We start from the raw sequence: 23042 nt of genomic DNA on the forward strand, positions 1-23042 counted from the left end.
CTAAAGTGGGTGGGAACAGTTTTGTGGGACTGAGCTCTTAACCTGTGGGATCTGACACTATATCTCTGGGTGGATAGTGTCAGAATTGAGTTTAATTGTAGGACACCCAACTGGTGTCACAGAGAATTGCTCAATGTGGGACACAGCCCCCACATGTGATGACCAGAAGTGTCAGAAGTGAAGTATTCTGTGTAAAAGTAAAGGAGTCACAACAGGAAAGAAATAGGAGGGGGAAGCAGGGTGGCTTTTCTTATATACTTACCTTATAGTTTCAGGAGAATTCTTGAAGAGAGGGGAGGCTAGAAAGGTAGGAGCCCAGCCCTGCACATCTAAACCAGAGGTCTCAAGTGGAACTGTAGAGAGGCAGCCTGGCTGAAACCAAGCTCTGTGTGTGTGTCTGAAGAGGGAAGAAAAGGGTTTCTTGGCTCTATTTGGGTTCAGATGTGCCTGTGCTCCACATGTTGCCTGCTTTCTGCTGGGAAGGGCTGCTTGCAGATGAGCAAACAGATGCGCAGCCTGGGCCAGGCCACTCCTAGCACAGCCAGGGAAACTGCAGGGGGAAGAGAAGATCTTCAGATGCTGTGGAGCCCAGAGGGGCAGAGCAGGTGGGCTAGGGGGTTGAAATGCCAAGCAGAGAGTGCCATGTGGGGCAAACTGAGGGAACAGCAGGTAAGTGGTGGTGTAATGTTTGGGACCTAGGGGGTAGGGGTGAAGAAGGGAAGGCCCCAGAGTCCTGCAGGGTGAGAGGAGAAAGAGAGAGCAAAGTGGAGGGATGGGATGCTGGTTCCAACCCTAACCCTAACCCGTCCTGCTTCCTCTGCTCTGCATTTCCCAGGAGTCACCCCACAGATGTCTCTCATGCCTAGCTTCATCCTAACTGATGTACACCCACATTTCACTGCTGCACCTCTCCCCAGGGCACCCTCCTTGGGCAATACACACGAGTGCCTGGACCTGCAGGGCCACCCAGGAGCACCCACAGATGGAACAGAGAGACACGGGGTTGCCAATGGCCAGAACCTTTATTCACCCTGGGGCCACCTTCTCACCTCGCCAAAGGCCACTGTGATCAGACAGGGGTGAGGATGTCCCAGCGGGGACAGAGGTGCAGGCAGGGGGCTTCCACCAGTGCTTCCTGTGGAAGTGTTGCTTGCTCAGGAGGAGATGAGAGGGCAGGAACTCCGGGGAAGCAGCCTTGGTCTCTCCCTGAGAAGGCAGGCTGGTTCAGGCCTGGTTATGGAGGGCAAGGACACATTGTGGAGAGGGGAGCTTTCTCGCAAGAGACCTTTCATCAGTACTCGAAAGTAACCGTCTTGACCCGCAGGTACTCATTCAGGGCTGCCTCTCCTGCAAGACAGCACGTACCATGGGGAAAGGTCACTTTCACAGCAGCTCCTAGGATGGACCCCACACTGTTGCGAGCGCTGCAGCCCTTTTATCTCACAGATCCCTGCAGCAACCATGTGGGGTCCGCCCAGGCTCAGCCCCAGTTACAGAAGAGAAACCAAGGTCTTGGCAGGTCCTGCATCAGTTGTAGGGTGGGGGTGGTAAGGATTCCACCACAGGCATCGGAATACAGACTAACTGGGAGCAACTGTTCCACTGTTCCAGAAACTTCCCTGCTCTGACTACCTCCTCTAGAGGAATGGCAGCCCCATCACCCCGAGGGCAGTCAAGAGGCTCTCTGGTACCCTCCTACTCACCCAGAGGTGCCAGTCCATCACCTGTCCCCACTGCTGCCCCCCCAACTAATTCCAGGTCATGCTGTTCCTGGGAAAGGGAGTCAGAGGCACCCAGAATTTGGCTATGTTCTGCAGCTGGTGTGTTCGGTCCCACAACCCGTATGTGGGGCCTGTGGTTGCCTGACATCTCCCCCACCCGCTAAGGTTGGCCCCAGGAGCCACGCTTCACCAGCTGGGGCCTGCTGAGGTCTCTGGGCCAAACCCCGATGGGTTACTGGGGGTGCCTGGTTTATGTGCACAGGACACAGGAAGAGGGGGCAGCAGAGGGGATGAGCTGGAGCAGCTCAGGGCCAGGGTCATAAGTGACAGACCAGATCCTGGGGACCCAGCACCCACAGCCTCCTGAATAACAGTGGCCCTTGTAGATTCCAGTGGAGGAAACAAGAAGGGGTGGCAGACAGGGACAAAGGGAGCAGGACTGTCCAACACTGTGTATGTGCATGTGTGTGTGAGTGTGAGTCCCACCTCTGGGTGCACAGTGTAGTGCCAGGCTTTGGGGGTGTTGTTGGGGCTTCTTTCACAAGCATCCTTGGGGTTTTCTGCAGGGTATGAGGGATGGAGTGGGGGGAGAAAATGAGATAGCAGCCTCTCTATGGTCAAGCTTCAGCTCAAACCTCCTTGAGCATCCTGAGCTGGGTTCAGGGATGGAGGCTCTTGGAAACAGCTGCTCTCCCAGACCCTGCCCTCCCTGTCACCACCACTGCTAGGCATCAGAGCTGGGATCCCCAACTGGAGCCAGTTCTCAACTGCTGGATTCCATGGTGGCAGGATGGGGAGAGCAGCGCTCATCCTAAATCATGCAATAGCCCAGTGCCAGACCAGACCTCCACTTCTCCTGGCAGGCCAGGCAGGGCTTGAGTTTGGCTACCCACCCAGGTGACATTGTCTCTACACTGGGGACTCACACTGCCCCACTGGCCTCCATACTCGGCCTCCACAGTTTCCCCTCTTTCTGTGGATGAAGCTCTGACTGCTGCCCCCAGGGCCCTGCTCTCTGGCCCCCTGCCTGCCTCCCCAGCCTCCTCCCCTCTGGACTTCCCCATCCCTGCACTCAGGCCCCTCTCTGCAGCTCCAAGACCGAAGCTGGTTCTCTCAGGACCTGCTGTCCTCTCAGCTGGGAACACGTACCCTCAGGTCTTTATACCGCCTCCTCCAGCCACTCGAACCTCAGTGCAGGCGCCACCTCCTTGGAGAGGCCCACCCTGGTCCCCTCTAAAATGACCCTCCCAGTCTTCCTGGCCAGGTCACTCTGTCTTGTCCACTTCCTCCATTCCTCACTTCCCAGCTGGATCTTGCTTACTGCCTTAATTATCCCCTGTCCACTCCCAGTAAGAAGTGAGCACCGGGAGCCATCTTGTCAATGCTATACCCCTGGCCCCCAGGACAGGGCCTGGCACCAAGGGGCCTTAATATATGTTCGGGATTAGATTACCGAGGTCTTTGCCAAAGCCGGACTGCTTGAACCCTCCAAAGGGAGCGGCCACATCAGTCTTGTTGTATGTGTTGACAAACACGGTGCCGGCCTCCAGCTTGTCGCTGACATACAGGGCCTTGTTGATGTCCCTGGTGAAGATGCCGGAAGCCAGGCCAAACTCCGTGGCATTGGCCCGAGACAGCACAGTGTCCACGTCACTGCAGGGAAAACCCAGGAAGAACTCCCTGAGGAGGACCATGGGGCCAACCTGGACATGGGACACAGAAAGACGGGCACCCCTTCTTCCAAGGGGGGTGCCTGGCCCACTGCAAGCTCCCCACCACATAGGACCCTCTGAGCAAACGTGCCGGGCCTACAGCAAGTGTGGAGGAGATAGGCCAGCCAAGCAAAGAGGAAAGAATGACAGAGAGGAGGTAGAGCAGAGTCAGACCCTTCTGGTCATCATGGGTGAGCCCCTCACTGTGTAGACAGGGGGATGGGAGCCCAGGGAGGGGGGCAGGCTGGGGATCCACCACACATGGAAAGGCATTCCTTGGGCAGCTACACTGGGGGCATCCACAGACATCACAGGCTTGAAGACTGACCATAATGCTTGGTAGATGGGAGAAAAGTATCTCATTCTAATACAACCAGCATGTAAAGAAAATTTTGGTAATTTTTTGATAGTTGGAAATATAGGGTATCGAGGATGAGATGCCATTCTGTAATCTGCTCAAAGGTGCTACTCTGAAGAATAATAGTCAGGAAAAGAGCCCGTGGTAGAGCAATTATGGCCAGCCCATTTCCTCTCCCTTTAAGCCAGGTCTGGCCTCAGTGACTTGCTGGACCAATAAGACAGGTGGAAGTGAGCTTCTGGGCTTTCTGAGGCCAAATGATAGTTCTTGAGGAGACTTGCATCTTCCACCTGGCCTCTTTGAGCTGGGTGCTGGGGAGCAGCTGTCCCGACATGGCCCAGAGCAGAGGCGGCCAGCCCCATGGAACCCTGACCAAATTGAAGACTCACAAGTGAATTAAGTAACTTGCTATTCTAAGCCACCAAGGTTTGGGGTGGTTTATTATGCAGCAGTGGATAGGAACAGAACCCAGAATGCCATGAGAGGCATCAGAGAGACAAGGAAGACACCCTCAGTGGGACCCAGCCTTGCAGGTCCCCTAGGGCTCTCCTACCTTCAGTGGTTGAGAAGGACTTGGCAGGAAGCTAGGCTGTATCCACAGCCCCCACCCCATCTGCATTCCCCTTCTGCACTCCCCTCCATGAAGCTCAAGCGAAGACCCCAGTAAGGCATGGAAGAGGATCAGGCTCTCAAGAGATATAAGCATGACTCCCTACCCATCAGCAAACCGAGAGATGATCATGATGGGCCCAAAGGACTCCTCCTTGGCTATGAACATGTGGTCCTCCACGTCCGTGAAAACAGTCGGCTCGAAGAAGAAACCTACAGGGGAGACAGAGGTTCATGGTGTGCAGGTGGGCGGTCCTCTCCCCAGCCAGGCCTGGGCCCCACCAGCCACCATGCACACATTCTGCAGTTTGTGACACCTGTGTGGTGGATGCTACAGACGGTGGGTGGCTTTCCTGCCCCAGGTGTATGAGTTTGGAGGATCCTCACAACCTTTCAACTAAATGCTGCTGAGGAAGATGAGCAGCTCAGTGTTGGTCTGTGATACAGTGGAGATTCTTTACCTAGTGCAGCCCCTCGGATGGCTCTCCATCAGTCCCTGTGGAGTAGGTTGAGCTGGGGGTGGGGGAGCCTTGGACATGGGTTTTGACGGACAGGACCTCTCAGGACTGTCTCCCTGATTCCTGGCCCCTCAGTGCAGGTACATGCCCCAGGTGCAAAGGTGACTACTTTCAGCCAGGATACAGCCTCCTGCTATCTTGTCAACACAAGCCACCACCTCCTCCCATCCAGACTGCTGTCCCTACAGGCCCTGGTTGTAGATGGAGCCACCTCTGACAGCAGAAATGCTTCCTCTATTTCTCCTCTAGACACAGAGCCCAGGGACCTGGAGACCTTAATGGACTGAGATGTAATTTAGCCTGACTAAGGGAAAATTGAGAGACTTGAAATTTTCTCTTTCCAGTTTTTAGGAAAAAAAATTAACTTTAGGGCGCCTGGGTGGCTCAGTCGGTTAAGCAACTGCCTTCGGCTCAGGTCATGATCCTGGAGTCCTAGGATCGAGTCCCGCATCGGGCTCCCTGCTCAGCGGGGAGTCTGCTTCTCCCTCTGACCCTCCTCTCTCTCATGCTCTCTGTCTCTCATTCTCTCTCACAAATAAATAAATAAAATCTTTAAAAAAAAATTAACTTTAAAGACAACTTAATATTCCATACTTTTCATACATTTATAAATTATATTTTAACATTAACTACAGTTTTTAAAAAGCTACATTAGGTATGAACACATGTTGACTCATGTGGTATGGCCTGTATTCTCTCCGTCTGCAAACGAGCTGCTGCCCACCAGGTGCTGGAGGCTCTGCACTGGCCGGGCTCTGTCCCTTTTCTATTCTTTCTATACTCTTCCCCTCCCAGATGAGCCTCCCTCATCCTCTGATGTCCAGTTGGATTTGTAGCTTACAGCTCTGCTCCTCACCAGGTTCTAGGAATTCTGCTCCCTCCTCTGAGCCCTCAGGCCAGGGGGTGGTGATAGTGGCTCTCCAGTATCCTGGTTTCTGGGGGCTGCACCACCCTAACTGTTCTGCAAACCATGCCTTCACTTCACTCCCTCCCATCAGACCCTGAACTCTGGCCTTATGGAGCCCCTAGTCTACTGAGGGCAAGGAAGGGGGTAGCCATCAGTGGCCATCAGTGGCTATAAAACTGTCACTGTATGAGGTGCCAGGGAGCGTCTGTGACACAGGAGCACCTAGGGTCTGGGCCTGGATGTTATTTGAGCTCGTTGATGAATTTGTCAGTTGAGGAAATGGGGAGGTGTTTGCTAATCAGAGGAGCAGCAGAAGCCCAGGGAGCAGGAAAGCGTGAGATGTACTCAGAGAGAGTAAAATGTGGCTGGAGCATGGGTCATGGGCAAGCCAGTTAGCTTAGGACCATGGAAGACCCTGGGTATGAAGTAAGGAGTTTGAGCTTGCTGCTGCAGGAGGATGGGTCACTGTATAAGTTGCTTCAACGTTGGGGGAGACATAATCAGACTTCTGGCAGCTACCATAGGTAAAGGGTTAGCATGGTACAAAAGGTTCCTCAGGAAGCAGATATGATGGCGCAGGCAAAACGAGCTGCAAAGTCAGCAGTATGGCAGTAGGGATGCAGGGGAGGAAGACAGATTTTTAATTTAAGAGAATGGGGCAATTAATTTAAAGTAGGCGGTCAAGAAAAGAGAGGAGTCTAGAATTCATTGTTTCCTTCCTTCCTTCCTTCCATCAAATTAACTCAGGTTTGGTTGAGTCTCAGTGCTGGTGTGAAGGACCTAATGGTGTAGAAGACAGACACGGTGCCTGTCCCCATGTGGTGCCCACAAGGAAGCATCTCAAACAGTCCGTGCTGCAGCCCCTGCTCCTCTGACTCCAGTGACCTGAACAAATGGAAGATTCTAGAGAGGCAAGTGTATGTCTGGGTCAGGACAGTCAGATGATGTGATGGATTTGGTACCCATTCAGTCTGAAGGGCCTGGGGACATATGGGTGGAGGTGTCTAGGTGGTCAGGATTTCTGGATGAGGAGGAGCCCAGAGACAGATACTTGGGAGGGTGTGAGCCACTGCGGGGGATGAGATCCTCCAGGGAAAGGGTCTGCCATGAGAAGCGCTCCAAGCTCAGGAGAGACTTGGGGATATACCTCCATTTAAGGCACAGGTGGAGAGGGAGGTTCAGCGAAAAGTGACTGCTGAGAAGTAATGCCAAAGACAGAAAGCCATGAAAGCCAGTGCCATGGAATCCACGGGAGGAAAGAACTTCAAGGATGCGGAGATGTTTATGGCAAATCAAAGTCCACTATGATACACATTAAACCAGCACTGACTGGATTTCAGCCCTGGTGTCTTCACCTTGCCAGTACCACACCTGGTCTGGCTGGGGTCCAAATATCCAAGGCCACCGCAGCCAATGTCCCGGATGAGCCCTGAGGCCTGGGAGCCTAACCGTGGCCTTCACATACCTCCAGTTAGAGTGGGGCAGGAGACCAGAGACCATGCTGCCTGCCCTCCGGGTCAGCCCAGTGGGCCATGAGTGCTCTGAGGTGAGCCACGAGTGCTCTGACTGACCTGGCCGAGCTACTTGACTCCCACCACAGACCAGCGTGGCCCCTTCCTCCACGCCGCACTGGCAGTACTCCAACAGCTTCTGCAGGTGGGCTTGGTGGTTCTGTGGCCCATGGTTGGTGTCCCGGTCTAGAGGGTTGCCGATCTTCATCTTCCTCACCTCTTCTACCTGTGGAGAGTCCTCCCAGTCAGGTTCTGCTCAGGTACCATGGTTTCTGACGATACTCCCAGCCTGACCTGCCTAACGTGTTTGCATGTTCGGTGACCAGCCACTGGGCTGTGAAGAAAGTCCACATGTCCTCAGGATGGTCTCTATTCTGGTTCCAAACCCGCCTCCCAGGCTGAGACCCCAAACGTATCCAATGTGCAAGGAGACCCAAGCCTAGCATCAGACAGGCTGAGAAAACGGAGGTGTCCAGGGACAGGGTGAGGGCCAGACATGGGCCAGCAAAAAGTGTGTCCCTACAGTGGTCCCGCACCCAGCTTCATAGGCTGAGAAGCTGAGAGAATGCTTGTCTGGGGCCTCCAGAATATGGAATGGGGGTGGGGCAGGTAAACACATGTCTTGCTGCAATGCCCTGGTGACAAGAGGAATAGACTCTAAGTGGAGTGGAGGGGCCTGGGCCTTGAGTCCACCCACTCCTGCTTCTACTTCTTCCTGCTTCAGAGCCCAGCTTCAAGTCCCCCTCCTCTGGAAAGCCTTCCTTGTTGCCTCAGCCAACCTAAAAGTAGGTCTAGGCTTTGCCCTGGATTTGGGTCTCCACAAAAGATGTGCTACATGGTATCTGATGGATTCTGGGGTTGGATGCAGAGAGTCAGAAAAGCCCCTGAATATGGGATGCTGTGCTATGGAAAAGAACTCATATGGCATGTCCCACCTCCAGTGGGAGGTAGACATTAGACTTTCTGGACTCCTGGCTGGGGTTCACCCCTCCTGTTATTGTCACATATCTCCAGGTTTTTCCTCAGTTTCTTAAGACCAAACAAGGTCATCTCTACCCTCACTGTGGCTGCATCAAGGTCAGGCCTGACTGGCCTTCTCCTCCTCCTCCTCCTCCTCCGAGGCCAGGGCTACTTCACCCCTCCATTCAGGCTCTACACCCCCCAGCCAGGCCTAATCAGAAGACACTCAAGCCCCCAAGGACCACCCCTGCCCTCTCACCAAGGACCCCTTAGCTCTTCTGTGCTGAAGGGAGTCCCCATCCCCTGCCTTGCTCCCCTTCTCTGCTCCCACTTGGCCACCAACTACCCCCCACCCCCAACTCCATCCCTAGGATGCCAAGAGTAATAATGCTGAGTGTCCTGGATGTGCCTCTTGCTTCCTATATTTGGGAGCTGAAACTAGCCTGACAGTTCTCCTGGGATTCTGGGATTCTCCTGGGATTCTGACCCCTGCCCTCACCCTGTGGGGGTTTGACGACTCCCTTGCAGACTCCTGGAGGGGCCTGGGGCTTGCCCAGCTATGTTCCCTGCAACTACATCCACTCAGTGAGCTGCCCCCTCATGGGCCCTCCATCGTGACTCCCCATCCATGCCCCAGGTTCAGCCAGTCCTGTGCTGGGCCTATAGCAGTGATGGACTCACTCAGCTAGGCTGCCCAGCTCCCAAACTACAGTGGGTTATGTATTGTATTCATTTCTCATCAGGATAGGGTTGGTTTCCCACCCCTTGAATCTGAGCTGGCTTGTGACTTGGCAGAATGTGGCAGAAGCAAACTTTAGGGGTCCCACGAAGCCTCTACACTCCCCAAGAGGCCTCTACACTCCTATTCTCACTCTTAGGAGTCCTACCATTGGCCCTGCATGTGTCTGAGCACATGCTGCAGGATGAAGGACCCCAGGTACAAAGATAAGCCATCCCAACACAGCCACCAAGTGCCCCCGCTGACCGCAGATGTACAAGCAAGCTCTGGTGGACCTGGGCTGGTGCCCACAGTGCCAACCCACAGGGCTGTGACTGCATGAACTGCTGTTATCCCAAGCCACTAAGTTTTGGGAGTAGCTTGTTATGTGGCAAAAGCTGTTACACTCCCTTCTAGAAATCCTGTTTCCTCACTGCCTTTCATATTTTTACCCGTTATCCAAAACCCTCTCCAGAACTCCTTCCTAACAGCTGCCTCGCCTTGTACCAGTCCTGCTTTCTCTTTTTTCCTGGCTTCCTAAATATAGTTTTTAAAACCTGCACATAGGGGCTGTGTTCCAGCATCCCCTCTCATATCCGCTGGGATCAGACTCTGCTCTCCAGGATGTGAGGAAGGGCTTTTGGCTGAAGCTGAGCCAACCAGAGCTCTGTAGGCCCTGCAATCACTGAATGGACCAGCGATAGACCTGGGACCCAGTCACACCAACCAGCATCCTTCCCCACAACCTTTTCCAACAGAATCAGTGGGGACAGAGTGACTTCCTTTCTGGTTCTATGTTGTAAGAATGTAGGAGATGCTGTGAGTACCACACCCCATCCTCTTTACCTGTGAGTACCCACCCTGCAGCAGCCAAGAGAGGTGGCTGCTGATGATCCCAGGTCCCAGGGAGACCTCCTTTAGCCCATGAACACTCACAGCCAACAACTGTTGACAGGGGACAAAAGCCTGGCCCCTGGACCCCAGGGGTACACCTAAGAGGTATCATTCGTGCTCCAGAGCTCCTATCTGTGGGTCAGGCTAGGGCTGGATATCACTTGAGAACATGTCCTGTCCCTGTCCTCTCCTGGTCCCTCTCACCTCCCAGGCTTCACCTGACAGCTCGCCAATAGTGAGCCACATGCACCTGAATTCCTGGCTTAGGCTTCACTGCTGGGGAGCTGACCTAGGACAGGCCCTTTCTGGTTATGTCAGTCTGAGCTGCAGAGTTACTATTTCTTGCTGAAATAATGAAAACACGTGAAAAAGGATACAGCTTTGTGTGAGGGTTTCCTGACTCAGATGGACAGTGCCTGACTCCACCTGGCCCAGCCTTGCCTCCCTGCCCCCTACCCCCTGCAGCACAGGTGGCTGTCTCAGTGAAGACTCCGCAGCAGAACTTACCACCTTCTGTACAAACTGGTCGTGGATCGAGTCCTCTACAAAAAGTCGTCCCGCGGCAATGCAGTTTTCCCCTTTGTTGAAGAAGACGGAGCTCATCCCCTTTGGAGAATGGATAAGGATGCTGGCTTACAACTGCTCCCAGGGTGCCAGCCCCCCACACCCCACCAGGCCCATGTACCCCCTTCTTATAGGGAAGGGGAGGAATGTGTGTGTCCTGACCTCCAATGGGATGGTGGGCCAGGCCCAGCCAGCAATGGACATACAGGCTCTACTCATTCTTCAGTCACCTCAAGAGGAGAGCTGAGTCCCATCCCCTGGGGAGACACCTGTGTCCACATTACAGAGAGTGGAGAACAAGAGGGAGTGGAGAGGAGTGGAGTGAACCTGGAGACCCTGTATGCCGGTGTGCTCCCTGGGGTGACGCAGGAGGGGTCAGAGTCCACACTCCTGGGGCTGAGCCTGGAGAGTCTGTTAGCTTGGGGCAGGCAGCAGATGGAAGGCAAAGGCAGGCAGGCACCCCCCTGTCTTGGGAGAGACTGGGTGGCAGCCCAGGCCTGAGAGAACTCCTCGCAGGATTCCAGAATAAATGTCCTCAGAGGCTCAAGGGAGCCTGCATTTTGGACCTGGAAGCCCTATGTGGGGGGCCAAGGGAGGAGGGAGAGCTTGGCTCTCCTGGCAGCTGGGATTGCATTGCCCAATGACATGGCCTGGGCCTCTGGCCCTGCAGCAGTGGCCTTGGCACTGGGGCCAAGACCCTTGGGCTGTTGGACTTGCCTCCCTCAGTTTCCCTATCTGAGGCTTCACTCCCCTTCGTGCCCATGCTGGGCATCACATTGTCCTCCAAGGCACAGTGAGACTTAGACAGAATGGGGCATACTTGGACACCTGGTTGAACTGGCTTGCTCCCACAGGTGTGGAGAGGGGGACCGAAGCATAACAATGGCAATGATAATACAAGCATAAGAACCCCTGACACACAGCACCTGCCACATCTTCTAAGCCCTTCAGACTTAATAGCTTGTTGAATCCCTGTAACAACCAAAGGAGTAGGTTATACCTTAAGTAATATATATACTTAAGTATAATATATACTTAAGTAAGTATACCTTAGGGTATAGGTGAGAACAGGAGGCCCAGAAACGTTGAGTAACTTGCCTGAGGCTGCCCAGTGGGTCAGCGGTGGAGCTGGGCAAGTGGACATGGCAAAAAGGAAAAGTCATGCTGATTTCAGAACAGATGGAACCGTGGCTTACATTTCCCATCCTGTGAAGTTGATCTCAGTAATCTTGACAATAATGAAACTTCTTGGGAAGTTTGTTTTCTAGAAGGCATATGTCATCCGTCCCCTAGGCCCCTTCCTGCCAGTCTAGGCCCAATGTGTGAGTTTGACTGTAGAATCAGAGATAAGTGCCCCACCTCCACCCCACAAGGCAGGCCCTTACCATCTGCACAGCCTTGCTGAGGTCACAGTCAGCAAAGATGATGAGGGGCGACTTCCCTCCCAGCTCCAGGGACACCTTCTTCACGTTACTCAGGGCACAACTGAAAGGGACAGAGGTTGGTAGGGCTGGGTCCTTGGGAGACTGAGACACAGGGGCTCCAGGTGGGAAGCTCCAAAGCATGCTTTACTCAAAGAGCAAGCAGGGGGTCAGAAGGAGCTTCTCCCCACTCCCATGCTCATCAGCTCTCCCCACCTCCCTCCCCTTGCCACACCTCTTCCTCCTCTTCCACACCCAGGCCCACACCCACCACAGGCCTTTGCTGTCACAGCCCTCTCTGGATCACTCTTCCTTCAGATATCCTCAAAACTTGTTCCTCACTTCCTTCTGGCCTCTGCTCTATCCCCTGGTTGGGGTACCTGACCCGACTGCTCCCTATAAATAGCATGCTCTTGTGCTCCGCCCCTGCTGTGTTTTGCTGCACATTGTATTTGTTTCCAACCCTGCCCATCAAAACATAAGCCCCAGTGGGGCAGGTGGGCATTCGTCTGGTCATGCAGCTGTGTTTGGTAAATATCCAATGAATAAACCAAACACAGAACCATTCCCCAGTTGGGGCAGCTGCACTGCCACAGGGACTCTGGCACCTCAGATTTTTACTGACAGGTGCAGAGAGAAGCTGGGGATCCTGTGCACGCTGCATCGGTGGGCATAAAGTGGGCTTACTGATACTGTCCTCTCAAGGGACATTAAAGGGTTGGACCAGTGAAACACAGGCATGGCACAGGGTGGGAGTGGGGGGTCTCCTCACTCAGGACTGACCCAGGAAGAGGGCTTCCATCTCAGGCACCAGCCACAGGGGTTTTGGAAAGCCCCCAGAAGATGGCAGTCCCAGAGCCACAGGATACCTACCCAAGCCCTCCTGCCCTGGACTCCTCAGAGCTGATATTTACTGAGCCCTCCCTCTGGCCTTAGCACACATGTGCTCACATATGACTATCGCCTGTACAGCACAGGAGACACTAGCTAGCTTTTGAGTAAGGACAGGTAAATAAGCTGCTGTGACTACTTGCAGCCACCCCTCCAACTCTCTCATCCATCCATCTGCCCTCTGTCCGTCAGTCCTGCACCACCGCCAGCTTCCCTCTCTTCAATGCTCAGGCTCGTTCTCCTACACTCAAAATGAATCAGAACAGCTCCACCAGGCCCGCTCACAGGCTGTGACATCAGCCCCTACCGACCCTAAAGACATGCTCCCTGAGCCACACTGGCTGTGGCTCCTGACCCAGAAGAGGATCTCATGTAAAGCTGCTGTGATCAAGCAGGGTGCCACTCAAGTAAGGGGGCAGGGCCAGATTGCACCCCAGCTCACAGAGGGGTCGTGGGGCCAAGGGGTGAGAATCCCATCTTGTGGCACACAGAGGGGCCCATGGAGAGCAGGGTCAGAGGCTGAAGAAGAGTCCCAGGGAGAAAAAACACTGCTCTGCATTGGGGGCTACAATGAGATGCTGTTTTAACACAAGAGAAATCTTTCTCCCCATGGAATTGTCATGTCATAGCTGGACTGCCCCGGGAGTTCCCATGCATGAGTCTTACAACAAGAGACAGATGAGGGTGGTCACATGACCTCAGAGAAAGGTGTTAATATGCCCAACAGAAGCCCCAGCTCCTCTCTATTTGTACCTTTCACTCACCTATAGATGCCTGAAACCCACCTCCAGAATCCAGCTTCAGTGGGGTGGGGCTCAGGCATCCCATGGTTGTCTTGGGGAAGCCAGGGCTACAAGGTACTGTGTTGTGGTCCAGCCCTCTCCAAGCTCATCAGCTACATAGACCAGCGCCATGGAGCATGCAAACTACCTTTGCTGAACTGATGGGGAAACTGAGGCCTGGAAGGGTCAGGCTTGGCCCCAGTCATATCATGAATTAGTGACAGAGAAAGAAACACAACCCCAGCTGCTTGAGGCAAGTCCACTGAATATGAGAGGATGTTCTAGAACGGGGCTGTCCAATAGACTAGAAAAAATGCCTCAAATACCAGCCACGTATGTAATGGCAGTTCTTTAGTAGCCACTAAAAAACTAAGTTAAATTTCTTTTAGTTTTAAGGGAAAACGATTTTCTTTTTTTTTTTTTTTATTTGAGAGAGAGAGAATGAGAGACAGAGAGCATGAGAGGGAGGAGGGTCAGAGGGAGAAGCAGACTCCCTGCCGAGCAGGGAGCCCAATGCGGGACTCGATCCCGGGACTCCAGGATCATGACCTGAGCTGAAGGCAGTCGCTTAACCAACTGAGCCACCCAGGCGCCCCAGTTTTAAGGGAAAACGAAAAAGAAACCAATGAAATTAATTCTAATATATTTTATTTAACCCAATTAATAAAAAGTACTATTTCAACTTGCAATCAATATGTTTGGTTTTTTTTTTAAGATTTTATTTATTTGACAGATAGACACAGCGAGAAAGGGAACACAAGCAGGGGGAGTGGGAGAGGGAGAAGCAGACTTCCTGAAGAGCAGGGAGCCTGATGCGGGGCTCGATCCCAGGACCCTGGGATCATGACCTGAGCTGAACACAGATGCTTAACGACTGAGCCACCCAAGTGCCCTAATATAAGAAGTTATTAACGAGCCACTTTGTGTACTAAGTTTTCAAAATCCAGTGGACCTTTTATACTTGAAGCACATCTCAATTCAGAGCAGCTCTGTCCCACTTGTGCTCATGGCCCCAAATCACATTGTCTTCAGCAGCCCCCTGGTCTGAGTATGCTCCACAGAGCAGCTGCACCAGACCCACCAAGGGCTTGTCAGAAACCCAGACACAGAGTCAGAACCTGCATCAAGTTCACACACAGCACTGTCCACATCCCAACACTGTGACCAGAGGTAGCCTCAACCACCTACCTCTTCATGATGTGTTTTCCCACCTCTGTGGAACCTGTGAACCCAATTTTCCGTACATCGGGATGGTCTGAGAGTCTCTGGCCAACTAGAGAACCTGTAGGTAAGAGTGGGCAAGGGGGTCAGGGCGGCTGCCAGGTGCTGAAGGGGAGATACAAGCTCCACCACTCTCCACATGTCCATCTTGAGGCTAGAACTCTGGGCTGTGCACCCCAAGTGCTTAGTGCCCTCAGTGCCCAGGGCTCACTGGGCTTCATTGCCTGCCACAGGCAGAATTGTGTCCTCTCAAAATTCATTATGTTGAAGTCCTAACCCCCAGTACCTCAGATCTGACTGTATTTGGAGACAGGGTCTTTAAAGAAGTGATTAAGTTAAAATGAGGCTATCTTCTCCTTTCTTCAACACACACTGTCTCCTCAGCTGATCTCACCCTGGCACACCTCTTCAAATGCCATCTCCAGACACATCATCCTCTAAGTCCGTCTGGATCTGGATCCATTTGTGATTCCTCTGACTGTTTGGGATTTCCACTTGGATATCTAACAGCCTCTCAAATTCAACATATTTGAAACCAAGCTCTTAATCTTTCCCCTGATGTACTTCTCCTCCAGGTTCTCCATTTCAGCAAACAGCCTCTCCTTGCAATCAGTTGTTGAAGCTAAGAACCTGGGAGTCAGTCCTGACACTTCTCTTCCCCACCTTATCAATTGCCCAGTCCTGGGCTCCTCCACCCACCCAGTCCCTCCATTTCCACTGCTCCCCTGCCTCCGAGCTCATAAAACTGCATGTGCTCAGGTGCACCTGTGAAGATTCTGGTTAGTAGTTTTGGAGTGGGATACTTGCATCCTCTCTATATAGTTAAAGTTCTATATATTGTTAAAGCTCTAAATATAGTTAAAGCTCTATAAGTGATTTTTTAAAGATTTACTTATTCATTTTAGAGAGAGAGAGAAAGAGAAAGCGTGAGTGTGAGAAGGGGCAGAGGGAGAGAATCTTCAAGCAGGCTCCCCACTGAGTGCAGAGCCCGACACAGGGCTCCATCCCACAACACATGAGATCATGACCTGAGCCGAAACCAAGAGTCAGACGCTCAACTGACTGAGCCACCCAGATGCCACAGCTCTATAAATGATTTTGATACTAATTCCATTCCACCATTCTTGTTAAAAAGAAAACTGTTTGGGAAAGAAATATTTGCAAAAGATATATCTGATAAAGGATTGTTATCCAAAATATACAAAGAGCTCAACAATAAGAAAATAAACAACCCAATTAAAAAATGGGGAAAATATCTGTACACACACCTCATCAAAGAAGATATACTGATGGCAAATGAGTATATGTAAAGATGCTCAACATATATCATTAGAGATTGCAAATGAAAACAACCACAACACACTTACTAAAATGGCCAAAGTCCAAAATGCTGACAACATCAAATGCTAGAGAGGATATGGAGCAACAGGAATTCTTGTTCATGGTTGGTGGGAATGCAAAATGGTACAACTGCTTTGGAAGACAGTTTGGCCATTTCTTACAAAAGCAAACATAACCTTACCGTAAGATCCATCCATCACACTCCTTGGTATTTACCAAATGAGTTGAAAACTTGTCTACATAAAACACTGCACATAGATGTTATTAGTAGCTTTATTCATAGCTGCCAAAACATGGAAGCAACTGAGATGTCCTTCACTAGGTGAACAGATAAGTAACCTGTGGAGTATTATTCAGCATTGAAAAGAAATGAGCTATCAAGCCATAAAAAGATGTGGAAGAAATTTAAATGCATATTACTAAGTGAAAGAAGCCAATCTGAAAAGACTATATACTGTGTGAGCCCAACTATATGACATTATGGAAAAGGCAAAACTATGGAGACAGTAAAAGATTGGTGGCTGCCAGGGATTGGAGGGAGGGAGGGATGAGTAGGTGGAGCACAGGGAAGTTTTAGGGCAGTGACACTATTCTATATGATACCACAATGGTGGAGGCATGTCATTATACATTAGTCATATAATGTACAACACCAAGAGTGAATCCTAATGAAAACCATGGACTTTGAGTGATACTGATGTGTCAGTGTAAGTTTGTCAGTTGTAACAAACCGACCACTCTGGCGTAGGATGTTGGTAGTGAAGGAGGTGTGAGTATATGGGGATGTAGGGTATATGGGAATTCTCTACACTTTCCACTCAATTTTTCTGTGAACCTTAAACTGGTCTGAAAAATAAAGTGTATTTAATAATACTAATATTTATAAGAAGGTATCACATATCAGATTACAAAGAAACTCTCCATTTTAAAGGTTTTGTTTTTAAGTACTCTCTACACCCAATGTGGGGCTAGAACTCACAATCCTGAGATCACGAGTTGCATGCTCCACTGACTGACCTGGCCAGGTGCCCCAGAAGTTCTCAATTTTATTTTTATTTATTTATTTCTTTTAAAGATTTTATTTATTTTACAGAGAGACACAGTGAGAGAGGGAACACAAGCAGGTGGAACACAAGAGGGAGCCTGATGCGGGGCTCAATCCCAGAACCCTGGGATCATGACCTGAGCTGAAGGTAGATGCTTAATGACTGAGCCACCTAGGCACCCCATGAAGTTCTCCATTTTAGAAAGAAGAATGTTTACAAGCTATTATGGGTTAAATTGTGTCTTCCCCCATTCATATGTTGATATCCTAACCTCTAGTACCTCAGAATGTGACTTTATTTGCTATCTAGTTTGTGGTACTTTGTTATCGCAGCACTAACAAACACACACACAAGCCATATTCTCTAATCATGACATAATAAAACTAGAAATATAAGAACAGAATTTTAGAAAAAAAAACTTGGTGAGTTTTTTAGTCTTCTTACTTACTGGGTCAGAGAAGATATCAAAACTACAGTTGCATGTTATTTAAGAATAATAAAAATAGAGGAGGCAAGATGGCAGAGGAGTAGGGGACCCTGTTTCAACCAGTCCCCTGAATTTAGCTTGATATCTACCAAACCATTCTGAGCCCCCATGAAATCAGTCTGAGATGTAAGAGTATATATCTGGATCTCTACAAGCAGAAAAGCACTGCTTTTTGCAAGGTAGGAAGTGCAGTCGTGAATCTGTGGGGAGATATAGAGAGATAAACAGAAGGGGGAGGGAGGCTCCATAAGCTGGCACCTGGAAAGTGATATAACACCAGAGCACAGAATCGGAACCCTTAGAAATCTGCTCTAGGGAGGGACATCCCTCTCTGAAAGTGGCTCTGGAAATGAAAAGGCAGAACACAAATAATCCAGTCAAGAAATGGGCAGAAGACATGAACAGACAGACACTTCTCCAAAGAAGACATACAATGGCTAACAGACACATGAAAAAATGTTCATCATCACTAGCTATCAGGGAAATACAAATCAAAACCACAATGAGATACCACCTTACACCAGTTAAAATGGCTAAAGTTAAGAGGGTAGGAAACAACAAATGTTGGTGAGGATGTGGAGAAAGGGGAACCCTCTTACACTGTTGGTGGGAATGCAAGCTGGTATGGACACTCTGGAAAACAATATGGAGGTTCCTCAAGACATTAAAATTAGAGGTACCCTATGACCCAGCAATTGCACTACTGGGTATTTACCCCAAAGATACAGAAGTAGTGAAAAGAAGGGGCATATGCACCCCAATGTTCACAGCAGCAATGTCCCAAAAGCCAACCTGTGGAAGGAGCCAAGATGTCCTTCAACAGATGAATGGATAAAGAATATGTGGCTCATATATACAATGGAATATTACTCAGCCATCAGAAAGGATGAATACCCACCATTTGCATAGACATGGTTGGAACTGGAGGGGATTATGCTAAGTGACAGAAGTTAAGCAGAGAAAGACAATTATCATACAGTGAAAACTCATATGTGGAACATAAGGAATAGCATGGAGGACCATAGGGGGAGGGAGGAAAACTGAATGGGAAGAAATCAGAGAGGGAGACGAACCATGAGAGACTCGGCTCTGGGAAACAAACTGGGGGTTATAGAAGGGATGAAGTGGGGGGATGGAGTAGCCGGGTGATGGGTATTAAGGAGGGCATGTGATGTGATGAGCACTGGGTGTTATGCAACTAATGAATCACTGAACTTAATAAAAAATTTTTTTAAAATAAAATAAAAATGTCAGCTTAAGAAATGAATAATAAAAATATGAACACAATAAACTCAAAAGGTATGAGGTTGGAGTCACTTCTGAAGGCTAACATGAGGAGCCTTGTTGACAATTCCCAGGGAAATAAGTATAATTGGTGAAAATCATTAAAAGAAAACATTTAAAGTCTATGGAAATTTTCCTAAATTTCCATATAGCAAGAAAAGAAACATTTATTCAAGTAAATCTAGTAACTTTCAGGCAGAACAATGAGAGTCTGTGGTACTTGAGCCATGAACAATTCTCTCCCTCCACATCTCCCCTCTCCCTCCAATTAATGGAAACTCCACCCCAGGTAGGGGTGGTCAGGAAGGTATGGTTCCTCTCCTCAAGCTCCCAGTCCAGGGATATGACATCTTTTTCATCTCCTCCAACTCTGAGTTTTAGAGGCTAAATTCCTGGTGAGTATGGCTTCCACCCAGTCCCCATTCAGAAAGTGAAGGCTCTAACCTGGGTGTGGCAGGTTGAGACTACTGGGACCTAATCCACCTAGCCCCAGCTTCCTTACAGGGCCCAACACCTGATGCAGTGGTTCTGTGATTTGGGGCAGGGGGAGAAGCTTTCTATAAGAACAGAGATATTGACTTTATTTGAAACTGTGGGAAAGTTCAATTCTAAGGGCATTCTGAAAAACAATGGAGATTTTGGGGGTGAGCAATTAGGGAAGGCTGACAGCTTTATGACAGCAATGAGGTAAACTGCAGGTCAGTTAGTTTACCAGAGAGAACCAGGGAAGAGCTCTCTGGGTAAGAACAAACCTCAAAGGATGTCCTCAAAAATTACCCCTGCAAAGGGGCCCAAATTTAATTGGATCAGATTGTAGAGCAATTTATGACCCAGGGCATTGTTGAAAACAATAGAACAAGCAGATTGTAGTTAGTGGAACTGAACTGTTGAGTGTGATACCAAAGGAGGCAGATAGCTTAACAGGGAAACCAGGGAAAAAGAGAGTCAAAGAGAGCCCCACTAAAACTGCTGTCATCTTGTGCTCAAGGCTGTGCTCCCTGAGTGACATCACTGGCTATACACCACAGGGAAAACAGACTTCACTTTATAGCCTAGCCAAGTCAATAAAGACATAAACAAGCAAATAATGAAAACAAGCTTTGGAAAGGGAAGACGAAGATCAGTATCCAGAGTTGGTACAATATATTGCCTAACTTATCTAGCTTTTAACAAAGAAAGCTATGATGCATGCAAAGAAATAGAAAAGTGTAACCCATCACAAGAAAAAAAAAAGAAGCAGGCAATATAAGCTGAGAGGGCCCAGATGTTATACTTAACAAAGACTTCTAAGCAGCCATTATGAATATGTTCAACAAACTAAAGGAAACCATGCATAAAGGAAGCTATGATGACAATGTCTCATCAAGTAGACAATAAGCAATAAATAAAAAAAAAACAGGTAGGAATTCTGGAACTAAAAAGTACAGTAACTGAAATAAGAAATTGAGTGGCTCAATAGTAGGTTTGAACTGGCAGAAGAAAGAATCCATGAACTTGAGGATAGTTAGAGATTATGCAATCTAAAGAACAGAGAGAGGAAAAAAAATTAATGAAAAGGGCCTCAGAGGAGAGTAGGTTCCCATTAAACATACTAACATATGTATAATGGGAGTACCAGAAGGAGAGGAGAAAAAGAAAGGAGCAGAGAAAAATGTTAGCATAAATAATGGCTGAAACTTCCCAAATTTGATGAAAAACATTAGTCTAAAAATCCATGAAATTCAATGAATTCCATGTAAAATAACCCTAAGGAGATCCACTCCCAAAGGCATCTTAGTAAAAATGGTGAAAAACAAATACAAAAGAAAATTTTGGAAGCCGTAAGAGAAAAATGACTCATTGTATATAAAGGAACCCCAATAAGATTAATAGCTGACCTCTCAGGAACAATAGAGGCAGAAGGGAGTGAGATGATACATTTGAAATGCTGAAAGAACAAAACTGTCAACCAAGAATCTTATATTCAGCAAAGTTATCTTTCAAAAAATAAAGACATTTCCAGATAAACAAAAACTTAGATAATTTATTGCTAGCAGACCCACCTTAAGAGAAATATATGAAGGAAGTTCTTCAAGCTGAAAGCAAATGACATAGGCAATAATTTGAATCCACCAGACAGCACCAGTAAAGGTAATTATATAATTACAAAAGAAAGCTTAAATGAATATTTCCTTTCCTTTCTTAACTGATTTAAAAAGCAATTATATAAAATAATATGTAAATAATTGTATTGTTGGATTTATAACAACTACAAATGAAATATATTTGACAATAATAGCAGAAAGAAGGTAGGAAGGAAATGCAGTAAGAAAGTGATAACAGAGTAATTCAACAACAGAAACAAATGAAGAGAACCAGAAATGTAAATAAGGTTAGTATAGCAAACTCTGTAATTACATATTTGTTCTCCTTTTTAACTTCTTCCACAGACATAAAATTATATAAAGTTATAGCAATGTACTATTGAGTTTGTAACATAGTGAAGAGTACACAGAAATATGTGAAAAATATGTGAAAGGGAGTAGGGATAACAGAGCCAGGTAGGAATAGCATTTGTATATTTCACTGGAATTAAGTTAGCATAAATCTGAGGTATTTTCTGATGAGTTAAGAAGCATATGGTAAGATGAACCATGAAAGACTATGGACCTGAGAAACAAACAGGGTTCTAGAGGGGAGGGTGGGGGGATTGGTTAGCCCGGTGATGGGTATTAAGGAGGGCACGTACTGCATGGAGCACTGGTTGTTATATGAAAACAATGGATTGTGGATCACTACATCAAAAACTAATGATGTATTGTATGGTGACTAACATAATATAATAAAATTAAAAAATTAAAAAAATTAAAAAAAAAGAAGCATATGGTAAATCCTAGAGTAACCACTGGGAAAATAACTAAAAACTATATAGTGAAAAAAATCGTTAAAAGAATTAAAATGTTACACTAGAAAATATTCACTCAATGTAAAGAAAACCATAAAAGAGAAATAGAAACAAAAGACAGGAGACACAGAAAGCAAAAAGTAAAATTGCAGACATAAATCCAACTCTATCAATAATAACAGTAAATGTGAATGGATTAAACAATCCATTCAGAAAGGCAGAGACTGTCACACTGGATCAAAACAAGATCCAAGTACCTGCTGTCCAAGGAGACATCAGATATAAGTAGGTTGCAAGTAAAAGGATGAAAAAATATATATCATGCAAACAAAGACCATATGAAATCTATGGTAATATCAGATGAAGTAGACTATAAGACAAAAACTATTATGAAAAATAAAAAGGGGCATTTATAATAATGAAAATGTCAATCAAAAGGTATGAGGTGTAACCAAAGCTCTCTTTGAACGCTTTCCTTATTTAAATGACAAAAAACAAAAATAAATGAATTAAACTTTCAACTCAAAAAGTTACAAAAAAAAAAAAAAAAAACCCAAAACCACAGAGGAGAACACAGAAGGAAATAATGATGAAAGCAGAGGAAAAAAACAAAACAGCAATGGAATGGGTAAAGAAATTTGAGAGCTGTTTTTATTTCTGTTTTTGAGGAGAGTATGGGGACAAACAAGCACTTCTCACAAATTTGATCAATTTTAAAAGAGAAAGAAAAAGTGAAAAGTATAAGGGGGATAGAGAATCAAAAAAGAATTACTTATAAGAAATTATGAATACAACTCTATGTCAATATATTTTAAATGTGTGCAAGAAGAGACAACTTTTCCAATAAACTAGACTACTAATCACAGAAGAAACGAAAAAAGCAATTCATGTAATACCTCCCCAGATGCTCTAAGCCTAGATAAATCCTGTCCAACTTCCAAGGACAGATAATTCCCAACTTATGTAATTTATTCCAGAGCACATATCTACATACAAAAAAAAAAAATGGAAAAGCATTTTGGGGAAAATGGGAAGCATCTGAAAGAGAGAACACTTCCAGGTGTGTGTCTCTCCCACCATGGGAGAGGGCCATCTCCCTACCAGGCTGGCCACTCCCATTGGATCACTCTGCCCCCAGTTGCTCTGTCCCACTAGAGTACATCATGTAGCAAGCCCTGTTCTGACCAAATGCATCTCCAGCTGCCTGGAGCCC

At 48.1% G+C, this 23042-nt stretch overlaps 1 protein-coding gene across 6 annotated transcripts in view; it reads right to left on the reverse strand.

Annotated features, from left to right (window-relative positions):
* Window positions 1-1003: 1003 nt before the first annotated feature.
* Window positions 1004-23042, reverse strand: part of ALDH1L1 (aldehyde dehydrogenase 1 family member L1) — a 102888-nt gene continuing 80849 nt past the window's right edge. For 5 of the 6 annotated variants that reach the window (XM_064590897.1, XM_064590883.1, XM_064590885.1 and 2 more), the window contains 7 exons: window positions 14755-14848; window positions 11858-11957; window positions 10416-10514; window positions 7397-7562; window positions 4508-4613; window positions 3175-3374; window positions 1004-1230 (listed from right to left, as the gene is read on the reverse strand). In XM_064590897.1, the coding sequence (XP_064446967.1) occupies window positions 1070-1230; window positions 3175-3374; window positions 4508-4613; window positions 7397-7562; window positions 10416-10514; window positions 11858-11957; window positions 14755-14848 (926 nt within the window). In that variant the 3' untranslated portion in view covers window positions 1004-1069. Of the gene's footprint in view, window positions 1348-3174; window positions 3375-4507; window positions 4614-7396; window positions 7563-10415; window positions 10515-11857; window positions 11958-14754; window positions 14849-23042 lie in introns of all 6 variants that reach the window. The other variant, XM_064590900.1, reaches the window with a different exon arrangement.

Source organism: Mirounga angustirostris, unplaced genomic scaffold, assembly GCF_029215605.1.
Source record: "Mirounga angustirostris isolate CCGP_5_RB_7025 unplaced genomic scaffold, mMirAng1.0.hap1 SCAF_1, whole genome shotgun sequence".
Lineage (NCBI taxonomy): Eukaryota > Metazoa > Chordata > Mammalia > Carnivora > Phocidae > Mirounga > Mirounga angustirostris.